Raw genomic sequence first — 16831 nt, 5'->3', positions numbered from 1 at the left:
AAACAAAAAAGCTTAAGCACAATAATCACCTTAGAACGGTTTTAATTTATGTAAGTATCTTGAAATAATTTGACATTTTGTCAAACGGGCGCAGAACGATCGAACCTGGGTAGGATGAAACAAAGTTAAAAGCAAAACACGTTTCCAGCGTCCACAATGGGGAAAATACGCGAAGGTAAAAAGTACGTAAATTACGCTAGACAAAACAAATTCAAAGCAAACAGTGTGCGCCGTAAAACGGCAGATGTTAACAGCGCTAGTCAAGATGAAGAGCAACAGTTTAAATTCCAGCAACCAAAGCTGAAGCGTTCGAAGCTGTACCTTTCTGTAAGTGAAGAGGAGGAAGAAATCAAAACATTGCGCCAACAATACGGCGCTGAAACCACACGTGGTAGCACCGAGACGTTTGATAAGTTCAGCGATTTTCCTCTTTCGAGGAAAACCCTTGCCGGATTGAATGATGCAGAGTACACCAAACCCACTGTCGTTCAGCGAGAGTCGATATTTCCTGCATTGTGTGGTAAAGATATTGTTGCCGCAGCTAAAACGGGCAGCGGGAAAACTTTAGCATTTTTAATTCCCATCCTGGAACGACTGTTTGTGGAAAAATGGACTCGTATGGATGGTCTCGGAGCACTTGTAATTACTCCTACGCGAGAACTGGCGACACAAATATACGAAACAGCGGCACAAGTTGGAAAGCATCACGATTTTACTGTCGGGCTGCTGATCGGCGGACAAAATCTTAAACTTGAACGAAACCGGTTGCACAATCTAAACATCATAATAGGAACGCCGGGTCGTTTGCTGCAACACATGGATGAAAATCCTTTATTTGATACAACGAATTTAAAAATTCTAGTTCTAGATGAAGCTGATCGTTGTCTGGATATGGGATTCTCTGTCACGATGAATTCCATAATCGAAAACCTTCCGGAAGTGCGGCAAACGCTACTGTTTTCCGCTACTCAAACGAATTCGGTTCGTGAATTGGCTCGAGTTAATCTCGTAAACCCTGCCCGTATTGCTCCTCACGAACATGAACAAAACGCTACACCGGCCAAGCTACAGCAAAGCTACGTGGTGGTGGATCTTTCCGCAAAACTAACGATGCTATGGTCCTTTTTGTACACCCATCCAAAGCAGAAAATTATCGTATTTTTTGCAACATGCAAACAGGTTAAATATTTCTATCATCTGTTTCGAAAATTGCGCCCCGCCTCATTGCTTCTTCCTTTGTACGGTGGTATGAATCAGGAGAAACGTAACAAAATATATGCTGAATTTTGCCAAAAGAAAACAAACGTTTGCCTGCTGGCGACAGATGTAGCATCACGGGGGCTCGATTTTCCCAAGGTAAACTGGGTGGTACAAATGGACTGCCCGGAAGACGTGGTGCAGTATATCCATAGAGCCGGGCGCACGGCCAGGTTAAATACCACTGGTGAAAATCTGCTCGTATTATTGCCTCACGAGGAAGATGCTATGCTACAGCTGCTGACGAATAGTAAAATACCCATAAAGCAGATTAAAATCAACGATCGACAACTGTTTTCACCGCTGGCAAAGATCGAATCACTCCTCGCACAATTTCCTGACCTAAAAGAAAGCGCCAAACGAGCATTTGTTGCTTACATTAAATCGGTCGCATTGATGAAGAACAGAGAGGTATTCCAACTGCAAAGCATCAATCTTGACGAGTTTGCACGTTCGTTGGGTTTGAGCATTACACCGCGTGTGCGCTTCCTTTCACGTACGTCAAACGTGAAAGGATGTGAAAAGCCAAAATTGATTTCCAACTTCGGAACAACAGCCACCAGCATTGTAAATGGAGATAGCAGCGATGAAGAAGATTTCCTACAAGTAAAGCGTATCGACAACGGTTTAGAACAACCGAAAACGGTCAATCCAATGCATGTAGAGGAAAACGCTTATGTCACAACGGATACGCCCCTTGGACATACGAATGGATCCAGGAAGCGCTTGTCTAAGCATAAATTGATAAAAAAATCGTTGCAGATCAGTAAACGCACCGCATTCGATGACGATGGCATACCGATTACACCGGTCGACGATAAAAAGGAAGATTATTACGATTTTACAGAGGCTCGTCTAAGGCTTGAGCAGCAAGACATAGAAGACAAGAAGCGATACAAAGCAATAAAGAAAGCCAAACGAATTACTATTAAAGAAAAAGAACGTCAACTTAAATCGGGTGGTGGTGATGTCGACCGCACTGCAACTTTGGCTGACGATTTCGGTAGTGAAAGCGACGGTAGCGTAAATCTGGATTGGCTTCCGGATCCGGACAAAGTGTATGGAACAAAATATACAGAAAATAACGGTAGTGAATGTGAACCACATTCAAACAACATAGAGATGCCACATTCATCTAAAAGAAAACGAAAGTTGTTGCAGAATGCACGCGATTTAACGTTGACCGATACAGAACAATTGGTAATGAATTTGTTAAAATGATTTATTTTCTTAAGTACGGTTCATGTAAGATGTTCGAGTTTCTTGTATGTTTACCGATGTAATATTTGAATAAAGTATGATTGTATGAATTTTTTCGTCGTATAGTTCTATCATCTTTGATTCTTTCCATAACTGCATAATAATAACAGGTGTCCTTTTCCAATTGATAATCAATAATTTAGCCGTGTTGTATGCGAAAGATGCACCCGATAGGGATCTATTACGTACAATTGTATCGATGGAATCGAAATGAAAAACAAATTCGACATTTGATCGAACATACTTATAAAACCTACTGCTTCACTAACTCACCAGTACTGGGGATAGTGTGATTATGACGGTCTCCCGGATTGACTTCCTATCCTATGTTGGTTGATCTGTTACGTTGTTTGTGATGACATGCGGATCGATTAGTTATTGGTTTAGCATATTTATATGTATATTAAGCATTCATTCACAATCAATATTTCGAAACTTAATACCATGTTGATACTATTCTATTTCAATAAGTGGCAATTTTCATCGCAGGACTGACTGCCCAGCTAAGGGTAGACTGAATTAAGTAAGCCAGTAACGGGCTAATCGAGCCAGAGAATTGGAAGCATTTTTTCTTTGTCTAAAGGTTTTTTTTAGTTGAAAAGTTAACATATCATATAGCTGTCAAGACATTCACAAAGGAACCTTACAACAGCTCATGAGATAATGTCATTTTGTTTGCAATTGAACCAGAATAGCCATTTGGAGAGTCGATTTACCATGAGGTATCGTTTTGTAAACAAATCTAACTGAGGGTCAACGTAAGGTACAAAGAGAAAAATAGGCAATTATAGTGAAGAAACTGAACAATATCGTTCGATATACTTGCCATGGAAGCAAATGCTGAACAAAAAGCAAAGGAACCGGTGCGAAAGATTACCTTACCGAAAGCTAATTCCAGTACGGTCGATGAGCACCCGATTAGAGGAAAACCGAAATCAGGCAGAGTATGGAAAACTAACAAAGACCGGTAGGTGAATTCTCACTTTCTGCACTTTCTCACTTTCACTACCTAAACTGAGAAGAAAATATTCCTAACTTTATGCTGTTTCTTTTATTACATTAGATTTGCTACAATAAAGAGGAGTCGTCGTGGCAAAACTTCTGCGCAGCAGCTCGCGTACAGAGATGAAATTAAACAGATTAAACAATTGTCCCAGTCTATAAAGGAAACGCGGCGCCGTGAAAATGAGGAAAAACGTCTACGGCGTGAGGAGAACAAGCGGAGGAGGTTGGAAAACGAACGAAAAAATGAAGTCGTGCAGATTATCAGAAATCCCGCCAAGCTGAAACGCATGCGGAAGAAACAGTTGCGTATGATTGAGAAGCGAGATATAAGTAAGTTGAACGTAGTGTAGCTGTGTAATAAATGCTTAAAATGAAGGTGCGTTGATAGAGCAACGGTTGAACTTTCCCCATTTGGGGTTTTCCTTTGTATTTTAATTGTGTACCAACAAAACCTTCTATTCCGACAAGGAAGCTAGCAATTCCATCACATTCGCCCACTCAAAGCCTTCCTTTTTATCTACGATGGGAACACTGCTCACTTTGTTCATAACACTAAATAACTTTTGGAACGTACTGTACGACGAATTCAGTGTGGCCATATCACCGACGACAATGAACTTTTCCTGTGCTCTAGTGATCGCAACGGTTAATCTTCGTTTGTCGTTGAGAATTTCTCCTTCTGCTCGGGCTGCTGCTGCTGCACAATCTTTATCGGAAGCGGGAGGGTGACTAAATGACTTTGTGCAAGAAAATATTATTATCTGTAACAAATAGCGGAGAAAGCATTTGGTAACATTATACCGATTTGATTAAGAGTTTTGGTTAAAAATAAAAACCATTACCTTTTTATCCTTTCCCTGATACTGATCCACCGTGTTAACTTCTATGGCGCAAGAGCCATGAATGAGCGTTTGTTTGTCACTCGCAATATTATCGTCGTGTGAGGGCGAGTGCACCATTTCTGCTACCGACTTGTGGCTGTCCGATAGTTTTAAAATTTTCGTTCGAATTAAATCTACCTGTGCACGAAACGGTGCTATTATGCCGATCGATGCCTCGCTAACGCCAGCTCGCAATAATGCTTGGCAGATATATACCACGAGGGCAACTTCAAAAATGTTGGCACATTTCATGTGACTTTTTGTCGCATGATCTCGTCTGTCGTCAGCCGGTTCGTTTAATTGTCGATAGCTCAAATTCAGCTGATGCGTATTGCCAGTATCCACAACGACTGCCGATAGATCGATTTGGTTCGAAATCGTTTTCATTAGCCACCGCTCAACTTCATATATTCTGCGAACCGTTTGCAGGTTGGGTAGTTTGAGCGTCGCGTTAGCAATTACATCGTTGCCACACACCAGTTTGCCGTCGTACGTAAAATCATTTGCCAGCTTGGTCAAAATACGATTCATTCGATACTGCGTTGGAAGCACACAGAAGGACTCTTCCTGATCCAACCGATGGAATAAACTTTCTGTGGCTCCAAGAGACCTGTAATTTGGTTGAGATTCGATGTAGCTAAAGGGCCGATTAAATATCCTTTGTCAAGCAAACATTACCGTGCTTTAGCCGATTTGACGACGGGCGGCAGCTGTTCTGGGTCGCCGACCAACAGAAATTTCTTGCAACGTAGTAAAGGACGGATAATGCTAGCTTGGAAAACTTGGGTCGCTTCATCCACGATGCAATAATCGAACGTTCGCTGAGCAATCATTGCGTGGCCGGTTCCTTTGCATGTTACTGCGATTATTTGCTGCAAGTATATAAAAACGACACAGTTTATTATATTGCATTATACGCCATGAAAGCGATAGCAAAATGGTCCTCCTTACAAATTTCCCGTACAATTCAGCCAATTTTTCAGGGCTGTCTGCATTCTCAGCTAGAATTGGTTCCGCGTACTCTCTTATGGCCGGATCGATTCGGTCTAAAGTACCAATTCGAATGAAGCTTAGCTCTTTAAAGGGTAGCAAACGTTTTAATATATTATCAACCGCCGAATGCGTATTACTGGTCAACAGAATCGATTGGCCCAGAAGCGATAGCAAGCGTATAAGCCCGACAATAGTTTGCGTTTTGCCTGTACCAGGCAATCCCTTCAGCAAACAGTACGAGTCTGTGGCGGCTGCTTTGAGTGCTGCCTGCTTCTGGTGTCGGTTAAGATTTTTCAATATCTCTTTGGCTTTGGGAATCATCGATTTGCAAAGGAACCCGTCGGAAAAGGTAGGCCTTTCACGGTCGATGATTATTCTAAAGGTATTAACAAAAAAACAACATTACATTTAATAATAAAACAGCGATAGTCTTCCACCAGTTTACCTGCGATATCTTGCTACCGTATCATCGTTGCTGAGCAGCATAGCCAAGTTGACAAACTCGAATCCTGACGATCTACCGCTGCTCGTAACATGTTGATCCAGAATAAATTGTTCTCCACTATAGTTAACGGACAGATCTCGTTCGAACGCTACAACGAGCTCGTTACCGACCAAACTGATTACATGTCCAGCAGCAACGGCAATCCGTTTCGTAGTGCTGCAAATCACGTATTCGCCCAATTGGAAAATCTCAACCAATTGAGACACTCTATCGCGTTCATCCACAAACTTCTCTGCGTCAGAATTTAAAGTCGGTTGAGCTAAGGTGAATGTATGATAATATGCTTCATCGACAGCATGCACCGGACTAAGCAGTGTAAGCCCCGTAATGCACCATCCATTTACGTATCGTTCTTGTGGTGTTAAGCTCCAAATATCTCGCTCCAGGTGAGCTGAATGTGAGGTAAATTGAGTAAAACATAAACAAACAAATGAATGGCCGTGTGAATTCCTCTGCTACAAATTATCAATACTTACATTGTGTCGAATCTTGTACCTCTAGGTAGATGAGTCCAGTCCAACGGACAAAGTAGTCAAGATCACTGTTTTTTAAATGACCACACGCTTCGTCAGCTACCGAAGAGAATCCTTGGTTGGTGGAATAGGTAGGAAACTCATGTTCACGTTTGGCCAGAGCGACGCAAACCGTACTGTAAGGACATTTCGGACACGCTCGTTCGTTATTAATAGGAGCCGGTAGTGTGGGCTGCATCGGTAGCAATGATTCCTCGCAGTTAGTAGTTTTGTCCATCACATTTGGAATCATCCAGATACTTAAATAACGGGCAACTTCATTTCGCAACATAATCAAGTCTCGCTTCATGTTGCGGTTTGATACAATCCGGTTACATTTCCCATCGCGCAAGTATAATAGCAGACCGGCGCTAACTTTATGGCCAACCAGTTCCATCATCATTTCGTACAACGCCAGTTGACCAAGGTGCTCGAACGAATTGCTTGCACGACCTGTTTTCAGTTCCAGCGGCATCGTTTCATAGCTTTTGCCTGCTTGGTCGCGTACGACGGACACGGTTGCATCGATTCGGCCCTTGATTCCCAACTGATGGCACCAAATGTTTTCCTCTATATCGTTTACTTCGCTTATCAAAATTTTTGTCGGCCCAGAACCATTCTCAAGCTTCTCGAATTTACATGCAGCGTTACTTTGCAGGTGTTGATGCAGGAAACTTTCAATTTGCTTCAGATACGGTTCCACTAAGCGGAATGCCTCCGGCACGGTGAGTTTCATAGCATACAGGGTGGAAATGATTTTTCGTGACTTCAGAACATCTTTAGCGACAGTTTCGACATCTTTCAATGTCTTGCAGGATTTATCTACGAGACATCGTTGAAAAATGCAATGTGCCAACGTTCCAATCACCATCTTTGTCACGCCCCCCCCCGAAAATAGTTCATTAGTTTCAGTGCGGATGAATGTCAAATAATATTTATAAAAAAAACCCTTTACCTGTTCATTTTCCGCCTCTGACATGCGGAATAGTTCCTGCAGAACTCCACGTCGTTGGCAAAATAGTGATCCGACTACTGTAGTGCCGGAAACTAGCAGATCCGGATTGGTAACGAAAAAGCCACGTTCAGAATTTACTACAAAGTGATCCGAAAGCGAATTCTCTTTGATGGCTAACACTGATACTGTAAGCCCCGCTACAATGCCTTCAATCGAGTTCCTACGATAAAATAAATAAGACATAAAATGCATAAAATGCAATTGCTGCTAGGTCTGCGCTGTGCTACTTTGGTTTAACTTACCATGGGGGTAGCAGATGGCAAACAGCCCTTTGTTTACAACGTTTACCTTCCAGAGTCACTTTAATGAATTGATTCCCTACTTGCTGTGCTTCCAGTACTTTACACCGTTTCCATGCCGATAGATCCAACGTAGAACCCTTGAATGGAATAACGGACGATCAGTTTCTGTGTGCGAACTCAAAAACGGTTAGTTCGCTGCATTACCATCTTTTCTGTTTTTGAGTCGAACTCAACGTCTGGAAACCATTCTTCATCCCAATCCATAGATAAATCATCGTTTGGTATTGAATCTTTTAGCTCGTTTTGAACCGACTCAGCACATATTGCTTTGTTTGCAACAAAACATCTTACATTGTTCGGTGCTAATTCCAAGATTTTGTTGGGTGGTTTGAGTGGTGAAGAAATTCTTCGCTTCATACCGACTGGCAGCTGTAGAAAAATCGCTCTGGAGAAGGTTTTTTGTATTGTATTTCACGAGAGCGTGGAAAATGGTAAAATTTCATAAATAAAAATACAACTTCGTCAAAGCCCGCCAAAAAAGTAAATGTCAAATAGCACACAGATTGCACGTAAACCAGAATGCATCAAAGCGTGTCTCGGGAAGCCATGTTGAATGTCCATTTATGACAGGAGAAGTATCATAATTGATAACGAAGCTCAAGGAGTACGCCAGACCAAGGTGTATGTATTTACAAGGTCCCTATTGACAAAATTGCCTTAACATCCACTACTAAGGGTTTTTTCTATACAAATTTGCCTTAGTTGGCATATTTTGTCAATATGGGCGATTTATAATGGATTTGGCAGGGGACCATTTTGGTCGACGTTTGTCAGTATTTGTTGACAAAAAAACATATGTTTACGGCTAGTAGAGCAAACAAACAGCTACACGATGTTTATTTCACCAAATATTTAGCTTCTTCAACATCGAAACATACATTATGCTCCGTCTGCTGTCAGTTCTGCTCACTAGAAGCACTTATACGGGATAAAACATCCAATAGTTCCCTATCGCCCTCCAACAATCTCCACCGGTGGTACCTCGGACATTGGTACGCCTACGGCCGCCCAATCCATTGTCCGTTCAATTCGCCACTGGTGGAGGCGCACAAATATAACTCTGATTGCCTCTCTTATGATTTATTTTAGTTCCTATGGCTCAAATAATGTTTATATGTAATACGATTCAAGCTAACCGCAAGCGAAAAACGCTTTGCATGGTACAGGGTAGCAAGACATAATGAACAAGTTCACCGTGATATTAATTTATTTGGATTTATCATTGATTATTGAATCAACGCGAGGTATTTAATCGCTCGGTTAAAGTATCGTTAGTTTATTCGACATTATTATAGACCGATGACAACATCCGAGCTATTCAATACTTCGCAGTTTGAGTCAATAGTATGACAGATCAAACAATATCTTGGTAACGTGCTTTCCATCTCCCTTCCTTCCAAATACCTTCCTAAATACCTAATGGAACTGTTGTGTCATGTCAAGAAATGTAAATTTGCTCTAGATAACGTTACTACCTGTATCAAGATACCTTGGCAGATCTCCTCCACGGTTGGCTGTCATCACGCGTCTTTTTGCTAAAGCATTTCTAGTTGTGTGTTTTGCAAGCCGGCAACGATCCAAGTGCTAAGCAAAAGAATTACTGCGTCTGTGCATTTTTATGCTACTACAAGTTGAAATTATTCAAACACGCTTACATTGGACCACACATACGTTGTTGATTTCAATTGTTATTCGTAGTTAAATTATCAGAAAGGTGTCTAAAATGGCTGAAATGTACCGTGAAGTTCCCCTGTTTCAGCATGGCATTGCTGGTGGGAAAAAAGCGAAAACGATCAACATTTCATCAGGTAACTAATTGGATCGCACCACCAATGAGCGTACACAGAGTAATCTTGTTTCGTATTATACTAGCAGGTGGTTATCATGCTATATTGGTGGATTCAAAAACATCGGAAATAGCTGGCGGATTCAACATAGACCACTGTATCAAGAATGTTCTTGCTCTAAAGCGCTTCATTTACTGGTAAGTAGCTGTCCGTAATCCATTGCGAAAAAAATGAAACCCGCGAGAGAAGTCATAAACAAAAATGTTCGTTCTTTAACGGTTCATTTGGCATTTCAGGCGAACGTACAGAGAAACAATATTTTTAACCGAAACCTGTTCGGATAGAAACCACGCTGTCTATGAACTAAAGTTAACTTTCGAAGGAAGTCCGATACTTGCGGTGGAATGTTACAAATCACCGAACTCGGCATTGCTCTTGATATTCGTTACCACGACGTCCATCCATCGGGTATCATTTGAGATGCCTTCGTCTAAGGACCATCAGTTGTACTCTGAGCAGGACTCGATCCTTCTTCAGGTAAACGAAAGCATGATAACGGACCCTCTTAATTGTTACACGTTTATAAACGACATAGGTATGTTTATTGGTTTTATACCCATTCTACCAACTATGGAAATGTTTATATTGTGTTAATGTCTACCTTTTCCCGCTCCTCAGGGCAAGCCGTTCCAGTGGCCGCAACCGTTGCTAGTTCCAGCGATAACTTAGAAAGTAAAATTGCCATTGCATGCACCAACTCTCTTTTCCTGTTGGCACTGCGGATGGAAAGGGAAAGAATGAAGGTGCAATGCTCCGAACTGGACCACAATCCATTAACTTTTACGAAATTGATCCACTCGATAACGGATTCTTGGCGAAAAAAAGCATTCTCTAGCCAGGTAGTGGCAATGTCGTTCGACACGCGCTTGCTAACAGAGAATCAATCGTTTCTCTATACACTGCATCGTAACGGAGCGTTGCGTGTTTGGATGCTGGATGGTCGATGTCTAGCATCGGAATATCTTTCCAAATACACCCAGGGCAGCGAAACTGATTGTGAGTATATAACTTGGGTCGCGAATTGTGCGTTAATTGTGTTTTTCTTTTTATTATAACCGATTTCCTTGTTTACTTAGTTCATACTTGCATCTTACGGAGCTCCCGTTCGTTGGTGGCACTTTATTTCTCTTTTCAAACATTCTCCGAGTTTGTACTAATACGACCGGAAGTGTCGATGGACACGACTAGTGGAACTGTCTCAACTGTAAATCTGAAAAAAATGTGCACCGTTCTGGCACCAAATTATGATCTGATCGATTACAAGCTCTGCGACGAACGCTTGTGGACATTATGGTGCAATGCAGAGGGCGAAACACAGGCATTGGTTTACGAGCTAAGTCCAAAAGATTCGGATAATATGCTGCAGAATTTGTGGTCGCCAATCATACTGGAAAACATTTGTGATAAAGAAAATTCGGCCCTGGAAGTTGGTGTCGATCTGAAAGATGTTTATTGTAATCGCATTTTTCAGTCTGGATGTTTTCCTGACAAAGTTATACGAAAATCGCTTACGGTAAGCTCTATATCGCCCATGATGTTAAAATTTGTTCTACTCTTTTTGTTTTTTTGTTTGCTGGCTTATTCATTCTAGATGTTTAATCGTAATGCTGCTAGCATGACAACGAGCACCAGTGCCATCAATTACAATATGCTACGCTTGAAAAGATATGCACTGACTTGCATTGAAAGTCAATTACAGCAAGAGTGCACCACAATGAGACAGAACGGTCCAATGGACAATGACCAAATACAGGAAATTTCGAATGGACTGTGGGAAAAGTTTTATCTCTACTGCGTCCAGTACCGTTACGAATCTTCACGCCCTATTGGATTGTTTATCTGCGAAGAAATTTCCAGCAACCACCAAACGTCCCATCATACCGTTGGCGTTGTAAAGAAGAAAAATATTAGCTTCTTTCGTGTTTGTGACGATTTAGAAGTCGCATTCTACTCTCCGAACTGCTACGACCAGTATACACCCAACGTAGTGATGCTCAAGGACGGTGTATCCAGAGAGATCCAGGAAATGATGGTGCTAGTTACGTTTTTGGGCGAAATTGAACAAACGCTTACGGCGGAGCAAAGGCACAAGCTGGACAGTTTTCTACATCAACGGCGGGAAAGTGAATCGAGCGATGTTTATTTAACGTTTATTGGAGCTACACAAAGTCAGCTGCTTGTTCATGTACGTATTTGCTTCTGGCGGTAATATAAATTTTCCTTTACATCATTTATTATTTTGCGATACGTTTGCAGAACTTATTGCCGGCATTTTTGCAACGTGTTTCCGATCTACCTAAAGCGATCCAGGCATTGCTGCACTACGTTACGCCTTTACATAGGGAAGCATGCCTGCCGTCAGAATGGGAAGATGCGTATGAACCGGCTGTTTACAGCAATTTCGAACTAACGAGCGAAGTGACACTGACAACAGCAAAGCAATTGATACAATTGCGATACTTGCTGCTACGCAATCTTTTGCTGCTGCAACATATGATTGAAAGTCACTGCAATTTTCACTACAATATCATCGATGCGATCCAGTCTACTATTCGTCCGGATACTGAAAATTTACTGCGCTGTTATCACGTTATGAACTGGATTGCCCAAACGCGTTTAGATATTGATTGGACAAAATGGTGAGTTGTTGATGTCCTTAAGTTTGTACATAGGCTAAATACTTTCTTATTTAAACAGCAACAAAATAGCCGGTATGCTTCCACTGAATATTCGTGCATCATTAACATTGCTACAGGCTTACGGTATTTCCAAAATCAATGAAGAAATTGCGTTAAGGCTTAACGCAGCATCATCATCGAAAATGACGGAAATCGTTGGAGCTTTGTCCCTTACTCAAAAGGCTAACACGATCATTTCTTTCATGTAAGTATCTCGAACGTTTTGTTTCATAAATGCTGTACAGAAAAAATGTTTTAAATCATTTTTTTATTAGATGTCCCTCGAGCGACGATTTCCTGTTCGGTGAATGGCTCTCGCAGAACGATTTGCATGTGCATATTGATGAGTATGTTCGTTTGTTAAGCAATTGGTGTGAGTGGAACAGCTGCTCAAGTAAGTAGTATTTTAGTAGTAAGTATTGCGAACTATAATAATCTCTACCTAACCCCATCATTATCTGCTAGGAAACTTCATCAAGGCTAAATCATGCCTCGCGCTGGGAGAGACCTTCAAAGCGCTGGACCTTTTCCCGCTCTCCTTAAAAGGGATTCAGACCGAGCGTTTATTGAAAAAGTTTCTGTGCCAAGATGAAAACAAGCTCGGAACATCGCAATTCGCAACACTTACAGCGTTTTACCTGAAGCTCATACGGCTATTTCAAGCAGACGGAGCATACGATGGTGTTTTGAAGTTGGTACATTCGGGAATTGATAACACAGTTGATCCAATGCAAAAGGTTTGTTAAGCCTGTAAGCTTGTAACTGCTTCCAACTTTATTATTCGTTTGCGTTTTCCTTTTTTCCGTTCCAGACTATGTTCCAGAGTATAGAATTCAACTGCCACATTGAGCTGGGCCATTACGAAGAAGCGTACAATGCGCTTATAAAAAATCACGAACCTGCACGCAAAAAGGATTGCTTGAGGCAATTGATATGTTTGCTTTTTTCTGTGCACCGTTTGGACATTCTGCTAGATTTACCATACTATGGGTTGGAGGAAGAGTTTACAAATATTGTCGGCATGAGTGCACGATCAGCGGATATTGCCGATTGCTTGCAATACAACTTTTTGTACTCTTTTCACGTCAACAAAATGAACCTGCGTAAAGGTATGCTTTTATTTTTTTACCCCTTATATATATGTATATAATATTATATTTATAAACACTTTTTTATCAACACTTCCAGCTGCCATAATAGCTTACGAAGAAGGAATGCGCAATTTCTTGGAGTGCAACAGTCTTAATCATCTGAACAGGTACTATTGTTGCCTGATGAAATGTTTGAATTCGCTTTCGGTCATAAAAGAATCGTATTCGTGGATTGTTCATCCGATCATCGAGCAAGGCGAGGTACGCTTTAATGTCTTACTGCGTCTTCCATGCAGTCCATGAACACAAAAAAAATCTTATTTCAACTGACTATATTTTCAGATACCCTTCATCACAAAAGATGATGCAATTGATATAGTTGATAAAAAAAGACTCCAAGAACAATTGATAACAACACACTGCGCACTCCAACTTTCCATGCACAACGATGGCTTCAAACTGGTTACTTCGCTTGATGCGATGAATCTGATTTCCTTAATGCTTAAACGCAAGTTGTATCGCTCAGCATTAAAATTGGCGCGTTGCCGCATGCCATCCATGGTGCCCACGATTTATGAGCATTTAACCAGCTCCTGCATTACAGCATCTTCGGCTCCCAAAGCGCTTGGCACGACCCCCGATAGCGTTGCAGACAGCAGTGGATTGCCTTGGTTGAATGATAATTGTATTTCAGATTTAGTAGTCGTACCCGACAGCACTGCAACAGCGTGGAACTATTTACGCTACACGATAGAACAGGAAAACGAGGACCTTGTGATTGACGCTTATTTGGCAGTGTTTAATCGCATCCTGTCCCGCAGCGCGTATATTCCGACATGGTTGAAGAAATGGTGCTTCGAAAATATTCCCATTCAATTTATCCGTGTATATCTACGCCACGGCCGTCTGGAAGAAGCGTGCGAGTATACAATCGAATTATTCCGGGCTAGATTTTTCAGCGCCGGAAGATTCAATCACCAGACCATATTTCCCTTGTCGCTATGTGAGTATCTCGTGTACGAACTCGAAACTTCAGCGACACATATTAAGGTAAGATTTAAAATTAGAAATTCTGTTCAGTTCATAAATCATCCGCTTGTGTCTAATTATTTAATCTTTTTTTTTTAGGAAAAGCAAACCATTGAACATTACTTGCGGATCATTGAAGTGGCTCTTTAAAATATTTCAAATTTATTTTATGTTTCGTGAATGATTAGTTACATTAAGAATGATTAACATGATTGGTAATAAAAGCACTAGTGCATTCATAAACACTTTATGTGTACATGTTTCTACAGTATTGTACTTACCGAGATGAGCATCCAGCTTGTGAGAAATGGGGCTTGGGTAAAAAAATCCTTATGTGTTTCAGTATCTGCAGCTCAGTATCACATGCAAGGGATATTTCAATGGAGATTGTTGGTTGTTGTTACTTTATTAACAAATGGAATTATTACTTCATAACATTGGAACAATTGCCTTTGAGGCTAGCATTGTTACTGAGCAATGTCAGGTGTCTTCTGCTCTTGCATATCTTTTCTTTTGATGGATGCTAAAAACACCGTCCATAGAAAACTACAGGCTGCAATAAATGGTACACGGTTTCGTTCCGGGATAAAAGCAAAATTGATTGTTTGAATAAATGGCCAGAAGGTCAATCCAACTGTGTACGTCTGGGGAAATTTTAATTTTATCTCCTGTACTGCTTCTCCCGGTGCCATTCCTTCGGCCAATGACATAATATACAGAAAACTTACACCAGCGAATGGGCCGTATGTAGCTTGTTCTACAATTGCTTTGAACAAGGCCGTTCGTAAATTCATTTTAGGCCACATAATGGTAGAAATTTTAACCCACCCGTAAACGGTTGGAGCAACGTACAGAGCACCGTAGATTCCATATCGCATGCATTGGCCGTAGTCGAACGTGTCTGCAATATGAAGATTGTATAAGCCTGTAAACATAAAGAGTGCGTTTGGCATACACTTACCATAGCGCCGTCCTTCCAGGCTTTGCTGTACAAGATTAGCCGTAGGCCATAGAATAGAATAAGTGGCTATTCCACGGGCTAACGGATTACTTAATCGTTTTATTAAAGCCATTTCACAAAAGGGCAACACATAAATGTAGATCTACGGTGACTCTTCATCACTGATTCATTAAAGCAGAACTTGAGGAGTTCTACACTTGGATGTGTAGCCTTTAATGTTTTGAAACGATCAAAGTCTGGTTAAAAACAGCATCATGGAACAAGTTGTTTACAACACGTGCTGACCCTAGTGACACAATTGGCTTAATAGCCACTACTAAGGGATTTTTCAATACAAATTTGCCTCAATAGTTTTTATTTGATAGATTTTGTCAAAAGAGCAGTTGACCGTGCCTTATAAGCACGGCACAAAGCTCACCAGCAGTACTTCACAAACTTTACACTTTATGTCAGACCATTTATTATTTTATTATTTATTTATTATTTATTTTACATGGCGTGTACGAGAGCATTAGAGTGAATTTTTCATTGGCTTTCCCGAACGAACTCGATCATGCGATGATAATTCTGCTACGAAGCTTTTTGTTTAGGGATGCTATTTTGACATTGTACATCTTCGGTATGGTTACGTCATTTTAGGTTGAAAAGGTCGACTCATAGCTTTGGCGCCTTAGCCATTTGCATTTCATTTTTCCACAGCGCAGTTGTCAAATCGTTCGGGACGAGCCCATCTAGTCTCTTTACCCAATTTGTTAGCTTGAATTGAAAAGGATGAAAACAATTTGGATATGCGTAAATCTACACCTTATATCTTTAAAACAGTGTAAAATATCAGATATTTTAATTATTGAATCCACAGACTGTTTAACTTCAAGTAGGAAAGGCATCCCTTTTGACAAAATCGATGTAAATCCGCCAACTTGGGCACTATCAAGGCAAATTTATATAGAAAAAACCCTTAATAGGTGTTATTCAGGCAATTTTGTCAATAGGAATGTTTTTAAATTGTATGAAGTTTAACAGCGAGGCGCAGGAGCTGTAATGTCAAATTACAAAAAAAAACAACTCTTCTAAAAACCTTGGTATGCGCCAAATTGAATTTCAACGATTTTCGCATCGTTGTTTTCGCAGTGATTGGAGATATGGGTAACATTTTGCAGAAAGTCTTTGACTTTTCACAAGATGACCTAGGCAATGTTGGTGTGCTTGATATTGGCCTTGGTGTAATACAAAAACAAAACATACACTGTGAATGTAGTGACTGGAAAACTGTACACTGTAAACCTGTCAATTCGGCATTGGGCTAACCTTGTGTTGGATTTTTGTTCATACACAAGTGATGACGCGCAGATTACATTAGCGTTTGGGTGTATAATTCTTTTCTGTGCAATAGGATACTGCGGCGAGTTTTGTGAAGCAAAACGATAATTGTGATAAGTTAATGAACGAGTGGACCACTGCACAACATAGAAGAAGCATTCTCGCTTGCAAGTGT

The 16831-nt window shown here is 40.9% G+C and overlaps 5 protein-coding genes across 5 annotated transcripts; 3 read left to right on the top strand and 2 right to left on the bottom strand.

Annotated features, from left to right (window-relative positions):
• The first annotated feature begins 133 nt into the window (after positions 1–133).
• Positions 134–2480, top strand: LOC126557171 (probable ATP-dependent RNA helicase DDX10). Its single transcript, XM_050212853.1, has one exon. The coding sequence runs from the start codon at positions 157–159 to the stop codon at positions 2476–2478; it is 2322 nt and encodes a 773-aa protein (XP_050068810.1). The 5' UTR covers positions 134–156; the 3' UTR covers positions 2479–2480.
• An 864-nt stretch (positions 2481–3344) lies between these two features.
• Positions 3345–3872, top strand: LOC126559364 (coiled-coil domain-containing protein 86). The gene is made up of 2 exons (XM_050215511.1): positions 3345–3484; positions 3581–3872. Exons 1-2 carry the CDS (start codon positions 3345–3347, stop codon positions 3870–3872), a joined length of 432 nt encoding a protein of 143 aa, XP_050071468.1.
• A 105-nt stretch (positions 3873–3977) lies between these two features.
• On the bottom strand, positions 3978–8087 carry LOC126556845 (DNA replication ATP-dependent helicase/nuclease DNA2). Its single transcript, XM_050212374.1, has 9 exons — positions 7875–8087; positions 7671–7807; positions 7369–7588; positions 6378–7284; positions 5842–6292; positions 5355–5772; positions 5082–5275; positions 4365–5013; positions 3978–4283 (listed from the first exon to the last, which is right to left on the bottom strand). Exons 1-9 carry the CDS (start codon positions 8085–8087, stop codon positions 3978–3980), a joined length of 3495 nt encoding a protein of 1164 aa, XP_050068331.1.
• A 1366-nt stretch (positions 8088–9453) lies between these two features.
• Positions 9454–14539, top strand: LOC126559678 (nuclear pore complex protein Nup160 homolog). Its single transcript, XM_050215848.1, has 14 exons — positions 9454–9538; positions 9603–9714; positions 9814–10112; positions 10196–10573; positions 10654–11090; positions 11169–11762; positions 11834–12216; positions 12275–12460; positions 12531–12649; positions 12721–12992; positions 13067–13364; positions 13444–13607; positions 13689–14396; positions 14475–14539. The coding sequence occupies exons 1-14, from the start codon at positions 9454–9456 to the stop codon at positions 14523–14525; spliced, it is 4086 nt and encodes a 1361-aa protein (XP_050071805.1). The 3' UTR covers positions 14526–14539.
• A 229-nt stretch (positions 14540–14768) lies between these two features.
• LOC126559197 (mpv17-like protein) lies at positions 14769–15485 on the bottom strand. The gene is made up of 2 exons (XM_050215321.1): positions 15337–15485; positions 14769–15276 (listed from the first exon to the last, which is right to left on the bottom strand). The coding sequence occupies exons 1-2, from the start codon at positions 15446–15448 to the stop codon at positions 14843–14845; spliced, it is 546 nt and encodes a 181-aa protein (XP_050071278.1). The 5' UTR covers positions 15449–15485; the 3' UTR covers positions 14769–14842.
• Positions 15486–16831: the final 1346 nt, after the last annotated feature.

This window comes from Anopheles maculipalpis, chromosome 2RL (genome assembly GCF_943734695.1).
Source record: "Anopheles maculipalpis chromosome 2RL, idAnoMacuDA_375_x, whole genome shotgun sequence".
NCBI lineage: Eukaryota > Metazoa > Arthropoda > Insecta > Diptera > Culicidae > Anopheles > Anopheles maculipalpis.
Note: the sequence above shows the minus strand (reverse complement) of the source record. Positions and strands in the feature narration are given on the sequence as shown.

What these genes read in the sequence shown, in the direction of transcription:
- LOC126559364 (XM_050215511.1), top strand. Translation starts at nt 3,345, where the DNA reads ATGGAAGCAAATGCTGAACAAAAAGCAAAGGAACCGGTGCGAAAGATT. An exon ending in TGGAAAACTAACAAAGACCG is followed by an intron (nt 3,485 to 3,580) that starts GTAGGTGAATTC and finishes TTATTACATTAG; the next exon opens with ATTTGCTACAATAAAGAGGA.
- LOC126556845 (XM_050212374.1), bottom strand. Translation starts at nt 8,087, where the DNA reads ATGAAGCGAAGAATTTCTTCACCACTCAAACCACCCAACAAAATCTTG. An exon ending in ACGGTAGCAAGATATCGCAG is followed by an intron (nt 5,773 to 5,841) that starts GTAAACTGGTGG and finishes TAATACCTTTAG; the next exon opens with AATAATCATCGACCGTGAAA. An exon ending in CTGAATTGTACGGGAAATTT is followed by an intron (nt 5,276 to 5,354) that starts GTAAGGAGGACC and finishes ATATACTTGCAG; the next exon opens with CAAATAATCGCAGTAACATG.
- LOC126559197 (XM_050215321.1), bottom strand. Translation starts at nt 15,448, where the DNA reads ATGGCTTTAATAAAACGATTAAGTAATCCGTTAGCCCGTGGAATAGCC. An exon ending in CCTGGAAGGACGGCGCTATG is followed by an intron (nt 15,277 to 15,336) that starts GTAAGTGTATGC and finishes TTCATATTGCAG; the next exon opens with ACACGTTCGACTACGGCCAA.
- LOC126559678 (XM_050215848.1), top strand. Translation starts at nt 9,454, where the DNA reads ATGGCTGAAATGTACCGTGAAGTTCCCCTGTTTCAGCATGGCATTGCT. An exon ending in AACGATCAACATTTCATCAG is followed by an intron (nt 9,539 to 9,602) that starts GTAACTAATTGG and finishes GTATTATACTAG; the next exon opens with CAGGTGGTTATCATGCTATA. An exon ending in CACGTTTATAAACGACATAG is followed by an intron (nt 10,113 to 10,195) that starts GTATGTTTATTG and finishes CCCGCTCCTCAG; the next exon opens with GGCAAGCCGTTCCAGTGGCC.
- LOC126557171 (XM_050212853.1), top strand. Translation starts at nt 157, where the DNA reads ATGGGGAAAATACGCGAAGGTAAAAAGTACGTAAATTACGCTAGACAA.